At 38.9% G+C, this 21,515-nt stretch overlaps 1 protein-coding gene across 1 annotated transcript; it reads right to left on the bottom strand.

Moving 5' to 3' along the window:
• Positions 1–412: 412 nt before the first annotated feature.
• ATP6V1C1 (ATPase H+ transporting V1 subunit C1) lies at positions 413–19,879 on the bottom strand. The gene is made up of 13 exons (XM_027657042.1): positions 19,792–19,879; positions 15,585–15,767; positions 13,465–13,532; positions 12,311–12,396; positions 11,504–11,598; positions 7,786–7,877; positions 6,579–6,677; positions 5,152–5,220; positions 3,738–3,830; positions 3,558–3,651; positions 2,945–3,042; positions 2,152–2,278; positions 413–1,026 (listed from the first exon to the last, which is right to left on the bottom strand). The coding sequence occupies exons 2-13, from the start codon at positions 15,714–15,716 to the stop codon at positions 931–933; spliced, it is 1,149 nt and encodes a 382-aa protein (XP_027512843.1). The 5' UTR covers positions 15,717–15,767; positions 19,792–19,879; the 3' UTR covers positions 413–930.
• Positions 19,880–21,515: the final 1,636 nt, after the last annotated feature.

The raw sequence follows: 21,515 nt of genomic DNA, 5'->3' as shown, positions 1-21,515 counted from the left end.
AGATGTTGCAAAAAAAAAAAAAGCACATTTAACAGTCCCCAGTATTCAAAGCCATAAAGTAGTCTCAAGCTTCAACTGATTGAAAAGAACAAAGAATTATCAAAAAATCCCAGCTCAGCCTAGCTTGCCAACAACCCAGCTTACCACCATCTTCCCAGTAATTCTCACATCTTTTCTTTAGAGTCAAAAAGATATAAACATGACAAACATTCATACATAAGTTTGGCAGCCAAACAACACACTTGAGCATTTCCGCACAAAGCAAAATAAATTCCTGCATCTCTTAAAAGTATTTGTGCTGAAGCCAATTTCATTTCTGTACCAGTGCATGCAGGATGCAGCACTGGTTAAGACTTAATACATTGCTTCAGTTTAGACACAGGTACCTGCAGTTATATGTGGTACAAGAAAGTGACACTTTTGCACAGGTATGTTTATTTTTTCCTGTGTTTACAGTGCATCGACTGTAATTTTAAACCATTCAGAAAGCACAATTTCATACCAATTTTACATACTTTACATCACAGTTCAACAACGTTAACACAGTTGTATATACTAAATCAAATGAACAAAATGGCCATGAACATTTACACTATTCTTCTGTAAACAAGTTTTTTTTATAAACAATGGTAAATTGAATTAACACAGACCACCATATGAAAGAGGGATAAACTTTTCCTTAAATAAATCACTCTGTTTATAAATACTTCAATTCTGTCAATATACATTTACAGACATAGTCGATTAAAAGCTGATTACCTACACTGTTCTTGAAAAAGAAAATGTCTAGAGATGGACCACAGTGTGTTAAATTCACCTAACATAAGAAGCAAGCATATGATTAGTATAGTGTTAAAAGTATTACTGTACTTTAACCTCACTTCTGTTTGTTAACACCGACACTGAGAAGATTGTCATGTTAGGGAACTTTTACTTGAATTCCAGCAAGTTACAGTCGATCTTGTAGTACACATATGGGTAGTACTCCTGTTGACTGAGGTTTAACCCGGGAATATCCATAGTTGCCTGCAAATAAAGTTTTGAAACCAGTTATACCCTTACAATTCAGACTCCTATTCAGAAGCAGATGACATATTCATATGTTTTTGAAGCAAATAGGCCAGGCAAGACTGCAAGCTTAAATTTTCACAATCAAGCAACTGTTTAACAACAGATAAAGTTAGAACTTTGACAAATGAATAACACAATTTTTCAGAATTAAATACAAGTGCTTTTTCAAAATCAAAGTAGTTCCGTATCAGTATTTCACATCCGTTGCTACAGTAAACACACACTTTACTCTGATAAGAATGTTATAAGGGTGCTGAATGATCCAGGAAGTTATGTAAAGTTCAGCACCTTTAATTTTCACCTGAATTGTCTCATATCCTTGTTCCCCAGAAAGGCCTGGAGATACTCTGGAAAAACATTACATTCAATATTACATTAAGAAAGATTATTTTTAATCTTTCTTAATCCAGCTAAACCTATGATTTGGTATATATATTTATTTCATCTTTAACTATGAAAATCACTGCTTTTCAATACAAAACAAATTAGCAGAATAAGCCTGCCAGCAAACCAGTTTTAAACATGAAAATGAGACCTCTACAGATGGAAAGGCTGACTCCATTTTGACATCAATTCAGCCTCCTTCAGCAGAGAAGGATAACTATGTTAACTTAAAAACAAAGACAGCAATGCAAACCAAAAAAAGTTTTGGTACTAAGGACACTGTTGTCACAGACTGTGGACAATTTATGCATTCCTCTGGGCTCAAAAAAGATACAAAGCATGTTCAAATTCCTTAAGCCTAGTTTGAGATCAGAGTTGACTTGGTTTGAATTCTTTGAGGACATGAATATGTTTGCAGTCCATTGGTAGTAGGAAAGAATATAGTAAGAAGAAATTACATGAGACTTTTAAACCAGACAGCTCATCAAATACAGTGGTTGCAACTTTAAATATCATTTGTCTTGCAAAAATGTAAAATAGGAGAGACATTTTTTATAAGGAGACATAATTCTCTATACTGTGAGAGAACAGAGAATATGGAGAGGTATAACTTTTTAATAAAGCCAAGACTTTTTTTTCCATTTAAACAAACTGAAACTAATATTGAAGGGGAGTAGCAGTCACAAAAATACTTACATCAATGATAGCTGCTGCGCTGCTGTCAAGGTGTTTGTATAAGTCATACAAAACCTCCCTCAGTTTCTTCATTGTTTTCTTATTAGGCTGAAGCAGCATTGCCTGGAAGTTAACTGGCAAACCATACCTGACAAAGTCAAGTAGAAAACTATGAAAATGCTGAAATAAACCTTCTTTTATATTTCAAAGCAAAATTTGATTTGATTTTGAGAAAGGATCCTATTGCTGAAGAGGAAATTCTGCTCATTACCATTTCTGCAAAACCATTCTGTTTCTACAATTCATAAGGCATCATCAAAGCAGAAATTCTTTCTTCAAGTTGAAAATAATAAAATAGAAGTGCTTTCAAAATAATTTAAAATCTTTGAATACTCAGTACAATCCTCTAAGTTACCTGAACTCTCAGACTAAGTTTTGAACACTCCAATTAGTTTACTTGAAAGACTTTGCTTATGCACTTGGTGGAGAATCCAGTCTCTACTCAATCCTCCTTCTTAGAGGGCTTGAAACATTTGCCAACATTCCAATCAAGTTCAGCTTTCTTCCTTACTCAAGTTTTAGCTTCAAAATAAGCCCATAGCAGCTATCTAGTGGACTAGATTGAAAGTTAATGTGATTTGTTTTCTTTTTATCCTCTGGTTGTCTCCTTTATAACAACTTATCAAAAAGGCTAAAAACACCTTCCCCTTTTCAGAAGAGCAGCGTTCACACACCTCAGTTTGGTAATCCCAAGCTAAACATAAAGTCTTACAAAGTCTAGGAAGAAAAACACTGTTCAAATCTGCCTCATTACCTTAAAACAGATTCAACAAAAACTCGTAATGCTTTCACATGGATCCATGCAATGAAAGCTTCACTGAAATTAACTTTCAGCCATCGAACTAGAGGCCCCTGTGAAAGGGAAGATGAAAAAAAAAAATTAGGTTATTCAAACATCAGAAAAAGATCCAACCCATTATTCATGTTTGAGCAGCTACTCAATATCTGTACCATGATAACAAAGACAAGTTTAAGGCAGATTACACTATAGACATAACGGCTCGAGGGAATTCGATACTAAGTAGAGAAATTTAATGAGACTTCTATTGTCTCTTCAGTTCACCATCTCAGCTCTCATGAGCTAACTATATTAAAGATCATTTTAGTAATATCTGATTATGTCATTCAAATACTTGTCCATTTTCAAACTTCATATATTATCAGCTGTGATGCCAGCCCTTGGTTCAATGCAGTTAGGAGCACTTATACTCACTTATCCTAGAGCAGATTAGCTGGGTGGCAGGCTGGGTACAGCATGTCACCCTTGCAATGCTTTCTCAGAATCACAAGTTCATGACATTTTTATGTAACAATAACAACTCTTAGATGTCTCACATTTCTATAATAACTAGTTTATAAAGACTTACAAACTGTTTCTTCTTGTCAGTTGACAGTCTATTCATTTCTTCTTTATCAGCTTTCATCTCTTCTTCATTATACTGGAAGTCACGGACCAAAAATCTGCGTTTGGAAGTGGATAAAATCAGAAGTGGCTATCGAGATCCTTCAAAGCATGAGAGACAGAACACACATAAAATAAGCCTTACTTATATTCTCTGGCTTTATGCTTGAAGTCATCCACTGCCTTCCTGAACAAGGTGACATTACAAAGGTAACTGTCTTGGTCCTCAAAGAGTACACTACATAGGAAAAAAACAAACCAAGTGTCAGAATTAATAAGGTTCAAGTCAGCACAGATCTGGCATACAATAGCATAAGTTGTACTTTATTGCTACAAGGTAAGAATATAAATATAGATAATCTTATGGGATTTAGTTCCTGAAATAAACACCCTATAGAGAAAGTAACCAACTGCTCTTAATTACTTCCTTCATAAAGGATGGCAGCTTATAATTCACAGTCAGAGACTTCACCACTCAGAAACACTTCATATGATATTTGTTCAAAATAAAAATCATTTTACAAAAAAAGGAACTGAAACTGGCTCAGTACTGAAAAGTTTGGACTAGGGATTTATTAGAAATATGTATTTTAAAGAAAAATTAAATGGATTTAAAATAGAAAAGTACACAAATTAAAAAAAATATAGGTTGGCAAGAGAAAGTGTTTCTTATGCTGTAGATTTTTTATTTTAGAATTCAAAATAATACTGCTTATTTTGAGGTTTCATCTTAGGAAAAAAGCTTGAAGATATTTAGTCTGTTCCTCAATGTCATACTGTCTTCAACACAACCATTATCCAATAGTTTAACGAGCAGCCTTTTCTTAAGCTACCCCTAGGTTATGGTTTCCCAGTAATTAAGAATCATTAGCAGATCTCCCACTAGGCTTAAATTAATGCAACTCAAATGTGAAGTCATCCAGAGCAAGTTCAGATTTTGTAACTGGCACAGAGCTGGTAATATCAGATCTGTCTGATCAAAATCTCAGCCTGTCAGTTAAAATTAACCACATCAATGCTTTGTACTACACACTGGCTATTTTCAATGTGGTAAAGTGGTTTAACAGTATTATCAAATTTGCCCATCACAGACACCAAGCACTAGCTTGGTACCAAGGATCTAAAGAGGCAAGTCACCTTTCTTTGCACATAAGAAAACCATTTACACTTCCAGTCCTTCATTCTTTAGAAGCTTTCCAAGAGTATCTATAACTTGTTTCAAGTTCCTCCAAATACAGACATAAAGCATAGAGGCCAGCAGCCAGTACTTGTTGCTAATCCCCACAATGCCCCAGTTTGAAGCTGAATATGCCTGACCAGAAATGGATTAACTTTTCAATTCTCTTACTCTTCCCACAAAAATTAAGTTTGATAACTTTCTTAATCCTAGAGTTAGAGGTCATTTGAATTTTTCCTCAACTACGACATGATCAGGCTTGATCAATAAACACATTTTGACAAGTTTTTGACCAATCTTTAACATTCTAAGTCACTCCAGATAAAGAACACTCCTAAAACACAGCACACACAAATATGAGACTTAGCATTTAAATACTTACTTGCTGGAACGTGGCACAACCATCTCTGCTAGTGTTTCATACTGCTTAACCCAGTCATTATAATTTACCCTAGAGAATACACAGGTTATGGTTAGACTTTTAGCACTGAAGTAAGAAATCTGAGATTAAAGGATCAAGTGTTTTTAAAAGGGTTAAAAGCATTTAATCATCACATCTTCCAACTCAGGTGTAGGTTGTCACAAATACTCAGGACATCAGGGACAGTATTCCTCTTGCTGTTTTTATAATTGCTGATAAATAAACTAAAACGATAGCAAAAGTAAATAAATTTTCACTCTTCATGTAAATTTAAAGTGTAAAATTTTTGAAATGAAAGAACTATGAAATTAAATCAGTCATCATTAAGTACAGATCTCAGAGGACCAAATGGACTTAACTGTCAAGGTTGATCAGAAACTCCTTATGCAACTCTCCTCTTCTGAGTTACTAATAGGACTACTTTTTCCACAATTACAAACAGGCTCCCCATGGTCCTGCACTTGCCTGGAGGACTGAGAATTTTGGAAGCCCTACCTTTCTGCAGTTGGTGGTGAAGAGGTTCCATCCTTTCAACACCAAAAACAAAATCAAAGACAAATAACAGCTGAGATATACTAACCACCTGCTTGCTGTTGTAGTCACTGCAAAACTGTTCTTTCTTCACCAGAGTTTTACATATGACAGACTCTACTGCTTAATTTCGTAAAGAAAGCCAGTCGACTTTTAAAAAGTTGGAAGCTCTTTCTGTTCCCAGCTCCAGAAAGACAGTCCAGTGCTATTTTCTCATTTTACAAGAGTTTTGAGGGTGTCTGTATCATCACTTTCCTTGGCCAAAGGAAAAGATGGGGTTTCTGTTGTTTAAACATTTCAAACAGGAACCACCTGTTCCCCCAGAAAGCCATTGGCATGATATAAGCAGGGTTCCACCAGTAGAGACTTAGATAAGTAAAAAATCTGTGTTCTGGCAATCCAAAAACATGCAGAGCAAAGCAAAGCAGTAAAGAGTTCACTTCACTCACTTGGTGGTGAAAGTCAACATAGTTCTAACCAGGATAATTTAATTATTAAGCCTTCTAATGTAAAACAAGTCATGTTTTTACTCAGCACTTACTATTTTCATAAGGATGCTTTCTGCAACATGACTAGTCACAGAAGACACTAGATAAGAGATTTAAGTCTAATCTCCTGTTTCTTCAAGAAATTCATGAGCACTCAGCATTCCTTATGATGAATTCTCACGAACAAAGGAATACAGGCACACAGGCTCTTTTGCGTCTACTAAGCATCTGAATGTTTGTGTTTGCTCATCCAGGAAAGCCCTAAACAAATTCACATGTCCTTTCTTACAGTATTATAGGGTTGTGAGATCTATTATTTGATTTAGATTTCTTATTTTATTCTGCTCTTAAGATGAAAAATAAACTTACTTTGGTACAATCACTAATAATGTGACCAAATATTCTGAATCAAGTACAAAGTCCTCTTTCTTTACAATATCAGCAAGACTTCTGGTTAGCAAGCTTCCCCTGCAGAGAAACAAAGACAGCCAGAACAATTACATGTTTAAGAACTGAATTTGTCTGGATAAGTTTCCAGTGCTTGATAATATAACATTTTCAAAAATACATTTTACCTAACCAATTGCTATTAGCAGAGCAAACAAAATGCCCTTACGCGCATTTTATATCGCACTGTCCAAAGTCACTGAAAGTTTTTATCAGTAGCTCCGCTGCTGTGCGTCATTTCCATATTCCAAATACCTCACATGCTTAAGCAGCCAACTTTTCTTTTTAAAAGTTATTTAAGACCACAAGAAGCATTAAAACCATGGATTGTGAATTCTACTACATGGAGCCTCAGAGTTACAAGTAATCTAGTACAGACCCACATACAGAACCATAATAAAAAAAGTCAGAGCAGCCTATTGCCTCATACTCACAAAAGATGAAGAACATACATAGATTTAATGGGGCTCAGCTCACAAATTACCATGGCTTAACACAGAAGTTATGGCTCACTCCTAAAACAGCTTGTCACATATTATCATTAGTATGACCCATACTTCTGAATCAGCCAGCAGGCTTGTACCATTAACTGTAATGGCAGGGTTGGGGCAAATTAATCAACCATATTTGCACAGAAGAACTACTGTACCTCAACTGTATTTCAAATAATCATCACACGTACGTGACAAGACAACATGCAGTCCCTGTCTAATTTGTTATCTGTGTGCACACAACTGCTGTCTCTGCTGGTTAATAATGGGGGAAGAAACCCAGTAATATTGATGTGCTTAAAGCATAAATTGGAGTGAAGGAAAGACTTCCTTGTTTAGACGAGAGACAACTTCGGAGCAGTGTTACACACCACTAACAGCAAGCTCCTCCCAAAAGCTCCAGCAATTTATACTATTTGTATGTGCTTTTGTGATTTCAGAATTGCTTTTCATTCACAAGTAAGCTAATACCAACCAGTCAGATGGTAATAAATGTTCTTTTATGACAGCTGCTATTCAAGATCAATAAATACCTCAAAAATACATTAAGCTTAGAGCCTGTATCACTCCACATTTTTTAAGTTTTCATGCTTAGATAACTTCCCTGTGCTCAATTAGCAAAAAACAATGTAACTTACGCATTCTTTCTTTCCAAATTCTGAAGATTCCCTTTCAGATTATTGTATGCCGAGGCTCTTGCTTTTAGATCATTGTCAATCTGGTTTACTCCCTTAAAGATAAAAAGAAAAGGAACAGCGTCTAAAGAACTAGAAGAGAACTCATGTTTGGCTTACCATTTCTGCAAGACATCCTTCTCAAATCCATCCTCCAGGATAAATTAGTATGATTACCAAAAATTATTCATTCCCAGCTAAGTAACTTGGCAGTAAGTGGAAGAACACAAAACAAATGAAGCAATTAGTACGTCTTAAACAGCCGACCATACGCATATCTGTGTGTACCCTATACAAGGAAGTGTTTTAAATCAATATACCCAGTAACAGTTGGGTAACAAAGAATGTGGCACAGTGTTGGTCTGGCATAATAATGCTGCCTACTGTCTGCTTCACTGCCTCCTCACTATGGTATGGAGGTATAAGCACATGAAAATTCCCAGGGACAAGTTTCCGAACACAGTCAAGGGAGTCTCCCTTTATATGGATTTATGCCATTGACAAAACATTTTGTTTGTATAAAAACACTTCATCTGGGAGATCCAGATATGATTTTGTTTCCACAAAATAAATATCTCTTAAAAGCAAGGTCGCTTAATTAAATAGCAACCTTTTTTATGGTAACAGCTAAGTTGGCTTGTCTGTAGCAGGAAAAAGTCATCAAAATCTTGACCATTCTGGTAGTTTTATTTGGCCACACATTAACAGCTTGCACCATTACAGACACAGTAATGCTTTAGACAAAATTCTCTGAAAATAACAAAATTGATTTAAACAGATGAATATTTCAGGCTATTTAAATTCTTTGACTGATATAACCTTTAGCAAAGCTTGTGGAACATTTCAGCAGGTGTCACACAAGGCATATACCTTGTGGAAACTCTTTTACACTACAAGAAGTAGCACTAACACTTTTTTTTTTTGTACAGCTAGAAGTCAGCATAGGGGAAAAATTAATCAGAAGCTATTAAGGTAGTGCCTTGGTGCACTTGGACTTTTTCCCAAACTGACAACCTTCCCCTCTGTCTTTTCCAAGGCTCAAGACTTTCAACAACAGTCTAACTATGCATTACTTAATGACAAAACCCAAAAACCATCGATACCAAACACTGCCTTTACAAACCCATTCCATTCACCATTTCCTAACTGGCAACACTCTAGTTGCTCTCATTTGTAAAGTCAGTAGCCTTTTAAAAGAAGACTGCTCAGACAAAATCCTGTTACTGTGACACTGGCTAGAGTTTACTGTAAACAACAACCAGCTTTGCTTCCTACTGAATGTTACAGAATGCAGAACCACAAACCTCAGTGTCACAGCAGAGCTCTTGAAAATGTAATTGTGTAAAATTACCAAATGAATCAACAATATAAACTTCCTTTGGGGAGCAGAATTGGTGAACAACTCATAAAGGTCATTGCAAAAGGAGGCAGACTTGTGATATTGCTAAAGAAAGTATCAATCTATCTTAGTGAGCCTACTTCTACACACAGAAAACCCAGATGTTTAAACCACTTACGTAGTTGTTGGCAATACACGAGTGTCCTCTTGTAACTATACAATTGAGCTGTTGTACCTCAGTGGATGCCTGGGTTGCTGAAACGGTTGGATTAGGGCACCAAGGCTATCAGGGTTGTCTCCTTGCATAACAGTTTTATGACTAATTTCAAATTCAAAGAATGACTAGATTAAGACAGCTGTCACATGGCACAGATGTCATCTTTGAAGTATTCAGTATTGACACTGGGATTCATGGTACTTCTGAACATTATAAGCTGAAAAAACTTGATGGATATTTTCAGCAGATTTCATTTTATTTCAAATGTTTTTAGCACTGCTCTAATTTTTATTCAACTGACAAACTCCCCATTGCAATTGCTGTTACTGATTTTGGCAGACATCAGAACCTGCTGCCACAGTGAGTGAGGATATAAACCATACAGGAAAAATAGAATCTCATGATTTGACAAGTTTTTCAAATGATTTAACATGTCAAAAGGCTTCATAGATTTTAATTAATGTAGCTCTATCATTTTTTCTATATCACCATGTTAATCACATGCCAAAGTGAAGACCTTAACTATGTCAGGACTCTCTTTGCCTTGAGACAAAACTGCTTGAAGTCCCACAACATGATCTCCTTGTAGAGTCACTTCTACAAGAACATAATGCAGCTTCTTCAGTCATCTTCCTTCTCTGTCCCTACATAATACAAGTACAGCTAAACATGAAGAGGAATGGAAACCCTCAACAGGATGACTCAGGCCTAACTACAGCAGAGCTGTTTCTCTGCATTCAATAAATATCCTGCCTAATAATTCAGTGAGGTCCCTAATGCAGATGAAGAATGTAAGACAGTTAAAGTTCAGGTTCTGGTATACAACTTTGCTGCAAGCAGATTATTTATCTAGCAAACTCCAGGACACAGAATAACATGCACTGAATCATTGATAATTTTCAATAAAGGGCATGTCCCTTCATGTCCTTTGTTTCTTTTTCAGGAAGTTTAATTGCAACAGAAACAAGCTCTGTATTATAACAGCTGGAAATAGATCAAAGCTTCATTTTTGATACCTTCTTCTTCTGGAGTGAATATGTACTAAAGTAGTGTCAGATATTAAGATTATTATATCTGTGAGATATTTTCAATGTGCAAATCTTAAGAGCCATGAGACAGTCAGTCTTCCTCCAACAAAATGCCACACTGCAGATGTTTTCCAGGAACAGTAACTGACTGTAATTTGTGGAAAAACTTCAAGATGCAGTGATAGACCCAAAGAAAATATCAAAAATTAAAAGTGTTAGTTGCATTTTCAGTCAGCTTTGTAGCACATATTAAGATTTTGTAATCTCTGAAAAAAAAAAATTAAATTAATAGGTTCAGGAATCTGCAGTTATAGCAAAGCACAAGTCTGCCCATCCCAACCCCAATGATAGTCCCTACTTAGCCATCATCAGAGTCTATCTCTATAGGTATCCAAAGAAGCCGCTTTTTTTTCCCAGGTTATGTATTTCCAGTTAGTGACAGACAATTCCAAGAACCAGTCTGCAGATTACAGAAAACAGGAAAGGAAAAAAAAAAAATGAAAAAGCTGTGAAGATATTAAAGCAAGAGTCGCTTACAGAGAACTCTCTCACTGTTTGAATACAGTCAGTCACTGCTGAGGACCCTGTCCAGGCTCACAGCAAGCACAAACCAAACGAAACCTTCAAAGTACAAAACGTTTTGCCAAGGTAAAGATGAGGAAAACGCATGGAAACTCTCAAATGAGCCTTTCTTACATCTAACACTGAAGGTTTATTTTTCCCCTCACAACTGAGTGCCACAGCTTTCAGAAAGTAAATAAGATCCCTGGTTCACTAATAGCCCACAAAGTTTGAGAACATCAGACAAACAGCATGCTAGTATAGCAAAATTTGAATGTAAGCAACATCATCTGCTAGCTGTTTATTTGTTAACTCAGTGACCTTAGGAAACAAAAATCAGGAAAGACAGCATGATGGCTTTCAGGGAGCACTCTCCAAACCCTATCAACCTCCTATGTATGTCTTTTGTTACTAACTGCTATAAGGTTCACTACTATTGTTATCTGACTAAAATAGACAAATAGCTTTGAGTAGCAAGTTTTGTGCATAAGTATCTCAAGTTCAAATAGGAAATTTTTATAAAACAAATTACCTTACCTTTGTAATAATTTCTGAAATATTCTTCAAGGATTGCTTGATTGGGTATTTGGCCATATCCCACTGGAACCTTGTTATATAGGTGACCAAGTCAACTAAAATTGTAAAGAACTTTGTTAAGATAGGCAACAAAAAGATAGAGATATTATATTCCATGTAGAATTGCTGTAACAGAACAGAACTGTAACAGAGTCTTTGTGGACCTTGCCAAGTGCGGACCCTGCTGCTTAGAGAAATTTGAAAATAAACAATCAAGTTGTAGGTTATCTGTGACTTCTGCCTTCAAGATATGGGTTTCTCCACCTCTGTAGACCCTAAATGATATTTACTACCAACTCAGTGATCGCTGGAGAACTACAGACAGGAACAATTATTTTTTGGTCTGTGAGAAAAATGGGTTAGAGGAGGGAGGGTTACAAAGGCGAGAAAGGTGGCAGTGATTACGTGGCTCACTTGAAGCCTCAGCTTTGTAAAGCTACTTATGACAGACACTACTCCAAGCCCCTACCTAAGAATCATGCTAATCCACTCATATCAGCCTCTCTTCCATCAATATGAGCTGTGTTAAATTCTATGAAAAGGCTTTGAAAACAAAGTACTGATACAGAGACAAGGGCAGCTTTTTACTAAAATAAAATGCACCCCAAAATCCTTCTCAGCAGGGCTGTTCTCAATCCATTCATCTGAGGGTTGCCCTGACCCAGGTGTAGCACCTTGCACTTGGCTTCACAGAACCTCAGTAAGTTTCAGGATCACTGCCTTCCCTCCTACAGTTTTAGGATGCACAAATCATGGTTAACACTTTACCTCCATTAGCCAGAAGATTCTCCTGAACTTTATCTTTACTGTCTTCTAGAACATCAGCCATATACTGGGCCACTTTCTTTACAACACTGAAAAATGAAAAATAAAGATATGTAAAAAAAACAAAAACAAAACATGCCATTTGAGAAATATCATTCACGAAACTGATTTTAAATTGCCTGAGATTGGATCCAAAGTGATTGGGTCAAACAAGGACAATGATGATTGCTTTACATACAAGCATTCCAAGAGCACAAGCTGGGCTCAGTATCTGGAGGAGACCAACTTCTCAAAAATATTCCACAACTTTATTTAAAACCTTCTTTACTGTTGCTACTCATCAGTTCTCAACAAGGTGAAGTGAGCTCCCTCACACTGGTGTAGACTTCAAATGTAATTCCAAACTTTTTGGAAGTCTGTAATACTTTCAAAATCTTAACTCTTTCTAAAAATAGACAGTGAGGTAGAAATCATCAATAATCCAAATTAAACACAAGGCAACTCTGACAAGGAAATCCGTTACTCAAGACCTGCTTACCTGACCAGAAAAGCCATTGATAACATTACTCACATGGGCCATGCTAAATAGTTTCCTTTTCTACTTAAAACAACTACTTAAGACTTCTCTCCTCGAAACAGAAGATGGCTCCACAAGTTCTGGTTATGTGAAATATTGTTACTTTTGCTCAAAATCATTTTCCAAGGGCCAGTAGTTACTTCAAAATTAACAAGTCTTGCATTTTAATATTAATGCTGTTTAAGCATTTCTGTGGATTAGGAAATAATTTGGTACATTCTCAAAGTCTGTAAATTGTACTCTTGCTAAAAAAATAAGCTTTTACTCCTTTATACCATCACTTCCTGAAGCTGCCAGGCTCAATTCTTAACCATTCTCCAGGACCCAGCAGCACTACTGTAGGGACAACCATCCTTCATCAATGCATATTCCACAAGAAATTCAGATTATTTTTCTTTTTTCAAGAACAGATACTAGGAAAACCAGCATCCTAGCTTTCTGAAATCTTAGCTTGCTGACTGTCTGCAGAGGATCACTATGGAACAAAAAATGATGAAAATAACCTGTCTATTATTAGGACTCAGCAAACCATCACATCATTACTCTAATATTTTGCATCCTAGTTAAAATAAGCTGTTACCTCTCCACAAATGCATCCAGTTTAGCCAGCTCATCTGACAAACCAACCAAAACATCCAGTGTGCCAACCTAGAAGCAAAGATCAAAATGCATTAGTAGTTGTATATAAACATAAAAGGTAAAACCAAATAACAATAAAACTTAAATCTTCCCAACAGGCAGCTTTGCAGAACTACATGAAATGCTGGACTCTAGGACTTCAGACTTGTCGATTTAACAAAGTCACACTGTGTTTCATTTGCTCAAGATACTCCCATAAAGCACTACAGTATCAGATTAACTCACTAGTTTGGTGCACGGTTTCAGTCCAGCAATCTAGCTATCCAAAACATGTTAAAACAAAGTTTAGTTTATGAATTGGCTGTATTTCCCACAAGGCACTAGCTTCAGCATTTGATTTACTAGTTTAGATCAAATCTGAAATTTCTCTAATCAGGAGTCAGTGCTGGAGGTCACCAGAGGACATTGAAAACTCTGACGATACAAAAGTAGTGCAGCAGTCAGACCAAGAGTCTGGACTTTTTGCATCTGGGGTAACAGAATATCTGGCTTGTCTGGCTTTCACTCTTTCTTCCCTTATCCTCCAGAAAACACTTTCTTGCCTAATTTCAAGTAGTTATCTAGAGTACACATTTCTTGCTGAAATATTACAGGGCATAAGTGAATCTTCTGTCTAGCCAAGACACTATAACATTATATTTGTAGTCTAGCATCTATGTTCTATACATTTGAGCACTCAGATTCACATTATTCCTTTTCTCTTTAGCCTTGAAGCAGAAAGGAGCAGAATTATTTAAGAAACACCACAACTAAATCCCTTTCTGTGCCCCACCTTCTTCTAAGCCACATGCAGAATAAGGAAGCTCAGGTTTTAACTAGTCACTTACAAGCCAGAGGACAAGTAAGTCTTCAAGCAATAAGGTTGCTGTTCAGTGGAGACTAAATCACTGTTTTAATGAGTTTTAACTAAAGGATCTCACTCAAACAGTTTTACCAGGTCCACAGAAGCCAAACTTTATATAAGGTATATTCAACTTCTGCCCTACAGGAAGTAGAGTAGAAGCAAAATCAATCATTTCTAGCCCTAATGGGCTCCATCAGTTTTCACTGACAACTCCCTTAAGTGCTGTAGCCACCCTGACTTGTGCCAAGGATCCCCTGGGAGGAGACAGACATTTGTTTAGTCCCTATTTTAACTCAGGACAGTCCGAAGTCATGGCAGTTGGAAGATTCTCTTAAAAGACACACTGAAGCACTTTGGGCCCTGGGCTTGTTCCATAGCAGAGACAGGAAGAAGGCATCGCACCACCTGAACTTGATCCATTACGTAGACAAAGATCAATGGTATTTTTTTTCTCTTCATTTTTATAAACTTTGATGAGCTTTCACTCCACTAAACTGAGCTCACAATTCTTCTTGTTCAATAAATATTCAGGTGTCAGGATAGACCTTTTCTTAACAAATACACTGGCTTGTAACTTTTCCATATGCTGATGATCATATTAAACCAAAATAAACTGCTTTAGTATTTTCTTCCTACTTGCTTCTCACAGGAATAATTTAAACAGTTTTTTTCCCATTTTCCATAACACACTGGCAGGTCACACTGGAATGCTCAGCCAGAGATAACCACTACTTTAACAGAAGAATGTTACTTCTGGAGAGAGAAAAGGCAGCAGCTGTTTGACTACCCCTGTATTTTAAATTCAGCCTTTCCACTGCATCTCAGACAGAAAAGAAGCAAAGGAAAAAAGCAGAAGGAAAAAACAAAAAAAGCAAAACAAAACAGTCAAAGGAAACTATCATCTCAGTACTCAGATCACAAGTTTCCATTTTTCTTCCCCAACTGATAGCAGCATAAGATCATCCTTGGAAAAACTGCTGTATTAGCTGAAAGAACTCAGGTTGCTGAACCTTTAAAACATACAGAATGAGCAAAATTCACAAAAAAGGTAACTGTTGTCTCAATTATTTTTTGAGATCCACACATAAACATCAAAAGAAGTCAGTTGTACTCCCTAAAGCGTTTGCAAGTACCCCTCACCTGTAGTTTTAGTCTAGAGAAACAAAGATGATGCAAAACAAACACACTTTTTAGGAGACAACACAGGGTTTACGTGCCTTCAAGTCCGGAATGTTGAACTTTGAATTAGTAGAAAGATTGTTGTGTTTTGTAGTTGCTGCATGTAGTTTCTCCCACGTCTGTTGACAGGTTTTTTCCCCAGGAGCAGAAATCAGCCAAAACTCGGTCATTTTTCTGCCTTTATCTTGATGCTTTCTGCTTCTGAAGATAAAGGCAGGACACTAGTAGAAGGAAAGTAAGGGAGAGAAGAAAAAATATCTGCCATTAATGCAGCATTCAAAGCTTGGCCTGAAGAAAAATATCTCATTCCGTGTCACTAAAGTGCAGTTCCAATCACTCTAAGAGATTTTACCCAAGAGTACCACGTGGTTTCAAATTCATTTTTCCTATCTTCCAAATCACATCTGCACAGTTGGAAAGTCTTTTTAAACTGCCCATGCTGCAAGTTAAGGTGGGCTGAGTTTGCAACATCTTTCAACTGTACTTTCACAGAAAGATTACAAGTAAACAATCTAACTGAAAATAAATCCAAAAAACAGGACCCAAATCATTTTCACAGTTGCATGTATTTTCCAGCTTCTGTACAACAACTTTTTCTGAACATATCAGAGAGAAAAAAAAGGAAAAACCAAACAAATTTCAACTCTGACATTATATCTTTTCTAATAATTTTTCAGATTAGGATAGTTTTTTAAAGTAAGTAAATGCTGAAGGAAGTTTACCAGCCATTAAATTACAATCATGAAGCACATGCTGTCACTGCTATAGCAGCCACCTCCTTCAGCTAAGGTGCCTTGTTTATAGCAGGGGATGATGACATCCAGTCACCGAGGTCCTCAATATCACACACTCCACGACACTGCACCGCCAGGCAGCAGCACAGCAGTGCTACAATCCCAAATGCAGACAATGCCAAGGCAGGTACAGATATCTGAGAAGTCAGAATATTTACCAGACCAGACACACACAACATTAGTTATCACCATGCTACAGGGCTTCCTTGTTTAGCACCAATGGGATTATCTCACATAACGAGTCTCTACAGGACATCTGCTAATTATCAATGATTTGGAACAAAACAAAATTTTCTCTTATTCAGACCACTTTGATGCATTATCTTCCTTAATACCCACCAAACTTGGTGCACTTGAGGTTTTCCTACACTCCACTGAACTCCGGCCCCATGAAAGGCATGGCCAAGTTTACAGAAACTTCACCTAGGCAGGGAGACACCACTACAGCTGATACACACACACACAAAGTGCTTAAGCTTTAAATTGTTTTTGTTTGGATTTAACTAATCTAGGTCTAGAAAAAGCTTTGGAACAAATGTTGGATAAAAAAAAACTACTTTAGGTGGTGGCAGCAGCAATGTGTCAATATCCAAGTAAAAGACAGAAGAGTCATAAAACAGAAATCCAGAATCCTATTCAGTAAGAGAGATGGAACACTGCATTCTCGTGTTTTCCTGAAACATAAATACCCTCTAAAGAATATGTATAAAGTTTCCAGAGATTATACTGGCTAAGGAAACAATTATGTGTTTACAATGACACAGTCTCACTCCCTGCATTACAGATTGGGAAAATCAGCTCACCATTAAAATTTTAAATGTCTTTTCCCATAAAAAAAAAATTAATAGACCTATTGCAAAGAAAAATTGCTTTCAATAAGTAAAGTTTTCCAGCCTTTCAAAGTTAGCTTTCCAAGACCAACTGTTCAGATTTCATATGATGACTCCAAATCTACCATAAACAAGCCTAAAGTTACAAACACCTAACAGACTTGCAGCAAATCTTTTTCTTACGCTAACATCCCAATGGATTATAGCATTTTATGACTCCTTAATATGTGAGGCAAAAATTAATTGTTCATCTGAATAACCAGGGTCCTTCTCTCCTGCTTAAAGTCACGTGGCACAGGTGTAACAGTCGTAGCTCCCAGGAATCATTAACCCAATGAAGTTCCCTTCCTCACCATTTCTGCGTCATTGGTTTTCCCGAAGTTCTGCTCCATTTCTAATAGGCATGGAAAGGAAGATGATTTCCCATTCAAGGTACTTACTCAATGGAGTTTTATCAAATACATACAAAGAAAAAAAAGCTTGACAGAAGAGTTTTAAGTGTTTGTTTTATGTGAGAGGGCTTGAAATCAGAACTACGGGGAATACCAAACAAGAAGCGAAGAAAGGAGAAGTGCTACAGAAGGGTTAGCAAAACAGAAACAAATGCTGGTTGGACAAAGAATATATACAGACCCAGTGTAAAATGAAAGCCAAGAAATTTAAAGAAAGGGACCACAGGATAAGGCAGGAAACACCAAGTGTTCAAGTAAAACCTAGAATAAGCTATAAGAATGGATAAGTGAGCTGTTGCTCACACCATGCAACTCTATGACCAGCACTGTTTTGCAATGTACTGAGCAGAACGTGTCATACACAGTTCCACTGTCGCTCTTCCCTACTTTTGCTGTTTCAATTGTTTCAGCCATACACACTTCACAAATGGATATCCCCACACATAAATGGAATGGCCCACAACACATATATTTCTCAGTTTTAAAACATTCAATACCATAGTACAAGTACAGATAATCAAGCTGATGCTTTCGAGGTGGTGTTTTTTTCCTAAACATTGTCCATTCCATACCCTACCACACTAAAATATTTTGAGTACAACCCACGGTCCTAGTTCTGCTGAATGTGGGTAAAGCCACCCATTAATGGGTGCAACTGCTTCCAAGAGGCCACTGTAAGCAATTTCTGGCCAACACCAGCAAAATGAGTTTGCTATATAACAAAAAAAAAAGTTAGGAAAATGAGAAACAAAGTTTATACAAGAATCTCTCTACAGACCACGCTGATCCAAAGTTCAGGCTTTCCAGGGACAGGTTCTAGAATTCCAATTTTATGTACAGCACTGAGATAGCTACCTTGATATTTACAGTTCTACAGGTCATTGAACTATTTTAACACTGAATGATGAAAACTTTCATATTGCAAAAACAAAAATAAATTCAACCTTGCAAGACCAGCAGTGCTCTAACCCATCTCTATCTCATTCAGTACTATTAAAGAATGCAAGTTGTCACTTATAAGAGCTTAAGAAATTGATTACAATGCTCTTTTATCATTTTAGATTCAACAATTAGGCACCATCCCTTGGGGGAGTTTCCCTTGACACTTTCTCGAAAGCATACTCATAAAGTAACACTGAAGTGTTAACAATTCTTCCATATGCAGTTACGAAGAGACTTCAGTAACATAAACACATCACCAAGATGTTCCACTAGTCAAATAAGCACTACTCGTCTCCAAAATGCTTGCAATGTTTCATCCCTTGAACTTTTCCTCTAAAGTACCTGGCTCTGAATCTTCACTACTCTAATGCCTGAAATAAGTTTGAAATATTATTTAAAATGTATTTTGCATTACTACCTATCATTTATACTGCTTCATCCCTACGTTATAAGGAAAAATGGACTTCCAAAGAAAAATCTTCCATGCAGTATACTACAATCTGAAAGAAAACCTCTTAACAGCTTTTTCAGTGCCGTTACTGGAAAAACATAGTGATGTCAAAACAGAATCCCAGCTAAGGTCCCCAGGGTGAAGCTCGCTCTCAGAAATCATTTCTGACGCTCGGCCTCCACGTTTCACAAACAGAAGTGGTCACAACGCGAAGCCGAGGAGATTTCGAGATTTCACAAGGAGCCGTCCCCCCGCTCGTGCGGAGGCGATCCGGGCCGGCCTGTGGGCGCTGCCCTTGCTGCCCACGGAGCCGCCGACCTCGATCACCGGGATTAGGTGTCAGTTCCCTTGGCCCCGCAGCCGCCGGTGCTCCCGGGGCCGCGCTGTCACTTGGCCCTGCCCGAGGTGAGTCCCCGCAGAGCCGCGGCCGGGCGGCCCCAGGCCCGGCACAGCCTCGGGGGCCGCGGGACAGCCGGGCCCGGCCGGCGCTGCCCTTCGCGCCAGGCTCGGCGCCGGGGGAGGCCGGGGCGCTGCGGCAGCCGCTCGGGGCAGCGCAGGCACCCGTCCTTCCCTCCTTCCCCGTTCCCCTTCCGCTCCCGGCCTCGCCCCGCCGTTACCGTCACTGCTCCGTCCTCGGCCCGGCCCGGCCCCCCCGTTACCGTCACCGCCTCATCCCCCGTCCCATCCCCATTCCCGGCTCCCCCGCTACCGTCACTGCCCCATCCGCATTCCCCATTTCATTCCATTCCCCATCCCATTCCCGGCTCCCCCGTTACCGTCACTGCCCCATGCCCGGCCCGGCCGCGCCGCCCGCACACCCGCCGGGGGGTCACGTGACCCGCGGTCAGCTGATGTCGCCGCAGCGCCGAGCGCGCGCGGGCGGAGCAGTGGGCGGGGCTGTGACGCGGCCGCGCAGGGACTGACGGGGGCGTGGGGGCCGCGGGTTCGAGACTCGGTTCGGTGTCATCGCCGCTTCCTTTCTCTGCCTCAGGGCTCGGTGGGCTCCGCCCACTTCTGATAAATAAATATGGGCTTGATGAAGGAATTCGTGTGAAAACCGCGTACGGCTGAGGGCGTCCCCGCGCACTGCGGGGAGCAGATGTTGTTGGGGAGGGTCTGTACGATTCTGCAGAGAAGGATGGTCGGGTTTGAAAGAGTGTGTTTGTTCTTGGCTGCGGTCAGTAGATTTTCTTCAGATCACAGAACCACAGAATCAATTAGGTTGGAAAAGACCTCTAAGATCATCGAGTCCAGCCTATGACTGAACACCACCATGTCAGCTAGACCATGGCACAAAGTGCCACGTCCAGTCCTTCCTTAAACGTTTCCAGGGACGGTGACTCCACCACCTCCCTGGGCAGCCCGTTCCAGTATCTAATCACCCTTCCTGTGAAGAAATTCCTCCTAATGTGCAACCTAAACCTCCCACAGCACAGCTGGAGGCTGTATCCTCTTGTTCTATCACTTGTTAGCTGGTAGAATGCACCAACCCCACCTGGCTACATCCTCCTTTCAGGGAGTTGTAGAGAGCGATAAGGTCTCTTCTCTAGGCTAAACAACCCCAGCTCCCTCAGCTGCTCCTGGTCAGACTTGTGCTCCAGACCCTTCACACCTTCTCTGGGCCCACTCCAACACCTCAGTGTCCTTTCTCAACTGAGGGGCCCAGAACTGGACACGGGACTCAAGGTGTGGCCTCACCAGTGCCAAGTACAGGGGGAAAGATCATCTCTTGGAAAACACACAGTGTTGGAATATGCAGGGGTAGTTCAGGGATCACAACTACGGGAACATGTGTGCTGCAATGCTTTACTGCTGTCAGTCTGCAGCAAAAGGCTTGGGAAAGAAGGACACCTGCTTGCAGGTGACGAGTGGGAAAACATGGACTTGGAAAGAAACTGTTGCAGTGTTATTTTGGCACCAAATCCCATTTGTCTTACTTCGCACTATAAATGCTGAGTGAAAAAGAGCAGTTTTAAATTGCTCTATTACTAGCAAAGTTAGTTGTTTTTATTGTGTGAAACTGCCTGTCATCTTAATTCACAACATTATCTGGAGAAAGCAGGAAATGCACACAAAAAGCAAACTATTTTGGCTTGCTGGTTTTGGGGAACCAAATGGTTTGTTCCTATTTTTCTTAGTTGTTTGGTGTTTCTTTTTGGGGGGGAGTGGTTTCAAATATGCAAGAGTTGGGCCCCTCCTATAGCTGCAGGCACCTAGTGGGGAACTGCAGCACAGAGGAGGAACAAATGTCATCAGGGATACCAGAAAGGTGGCTTCATATAATTCCAGCCCAGCAAAGAAAGGGGCTTTAGGTCTCTGAGAGCAACTCCAGGCCTCTACTCCAGTGCTTTTCTCCCTCTTAAGTATTTTTAGATTTAGAAGCTCTGAACTCTGCTTAGTCAAGTTCAAAGTATGAATGTTGTTAACCAATGCCTGATGGGACAGGTTAGTCTTCCTTCAGCCATTTATGTTGTCCTTCAACCACCAGAGGCTGCTGAAA

Source organism: Corapipo altera, unplaced genomic scaffold, assembly GCF_003945725.1.
Source record: "Corapipo altera isolate COAL_440 unplaced genomic scaffold, ASM394572v1 52b, whole genome shotgun sequence".
NCBI classification, from domain to species: Eukaryota; Metazoa; Chordata; class Aves; order Passeriformes; family Pipridae; genus Corapipo; species Corapipo altera.
The sequence above is the reverse complement of the archived record's forward strand: the minus strand, read 5'-3'. Positions and strand labels throughout refer to the sequence as shown.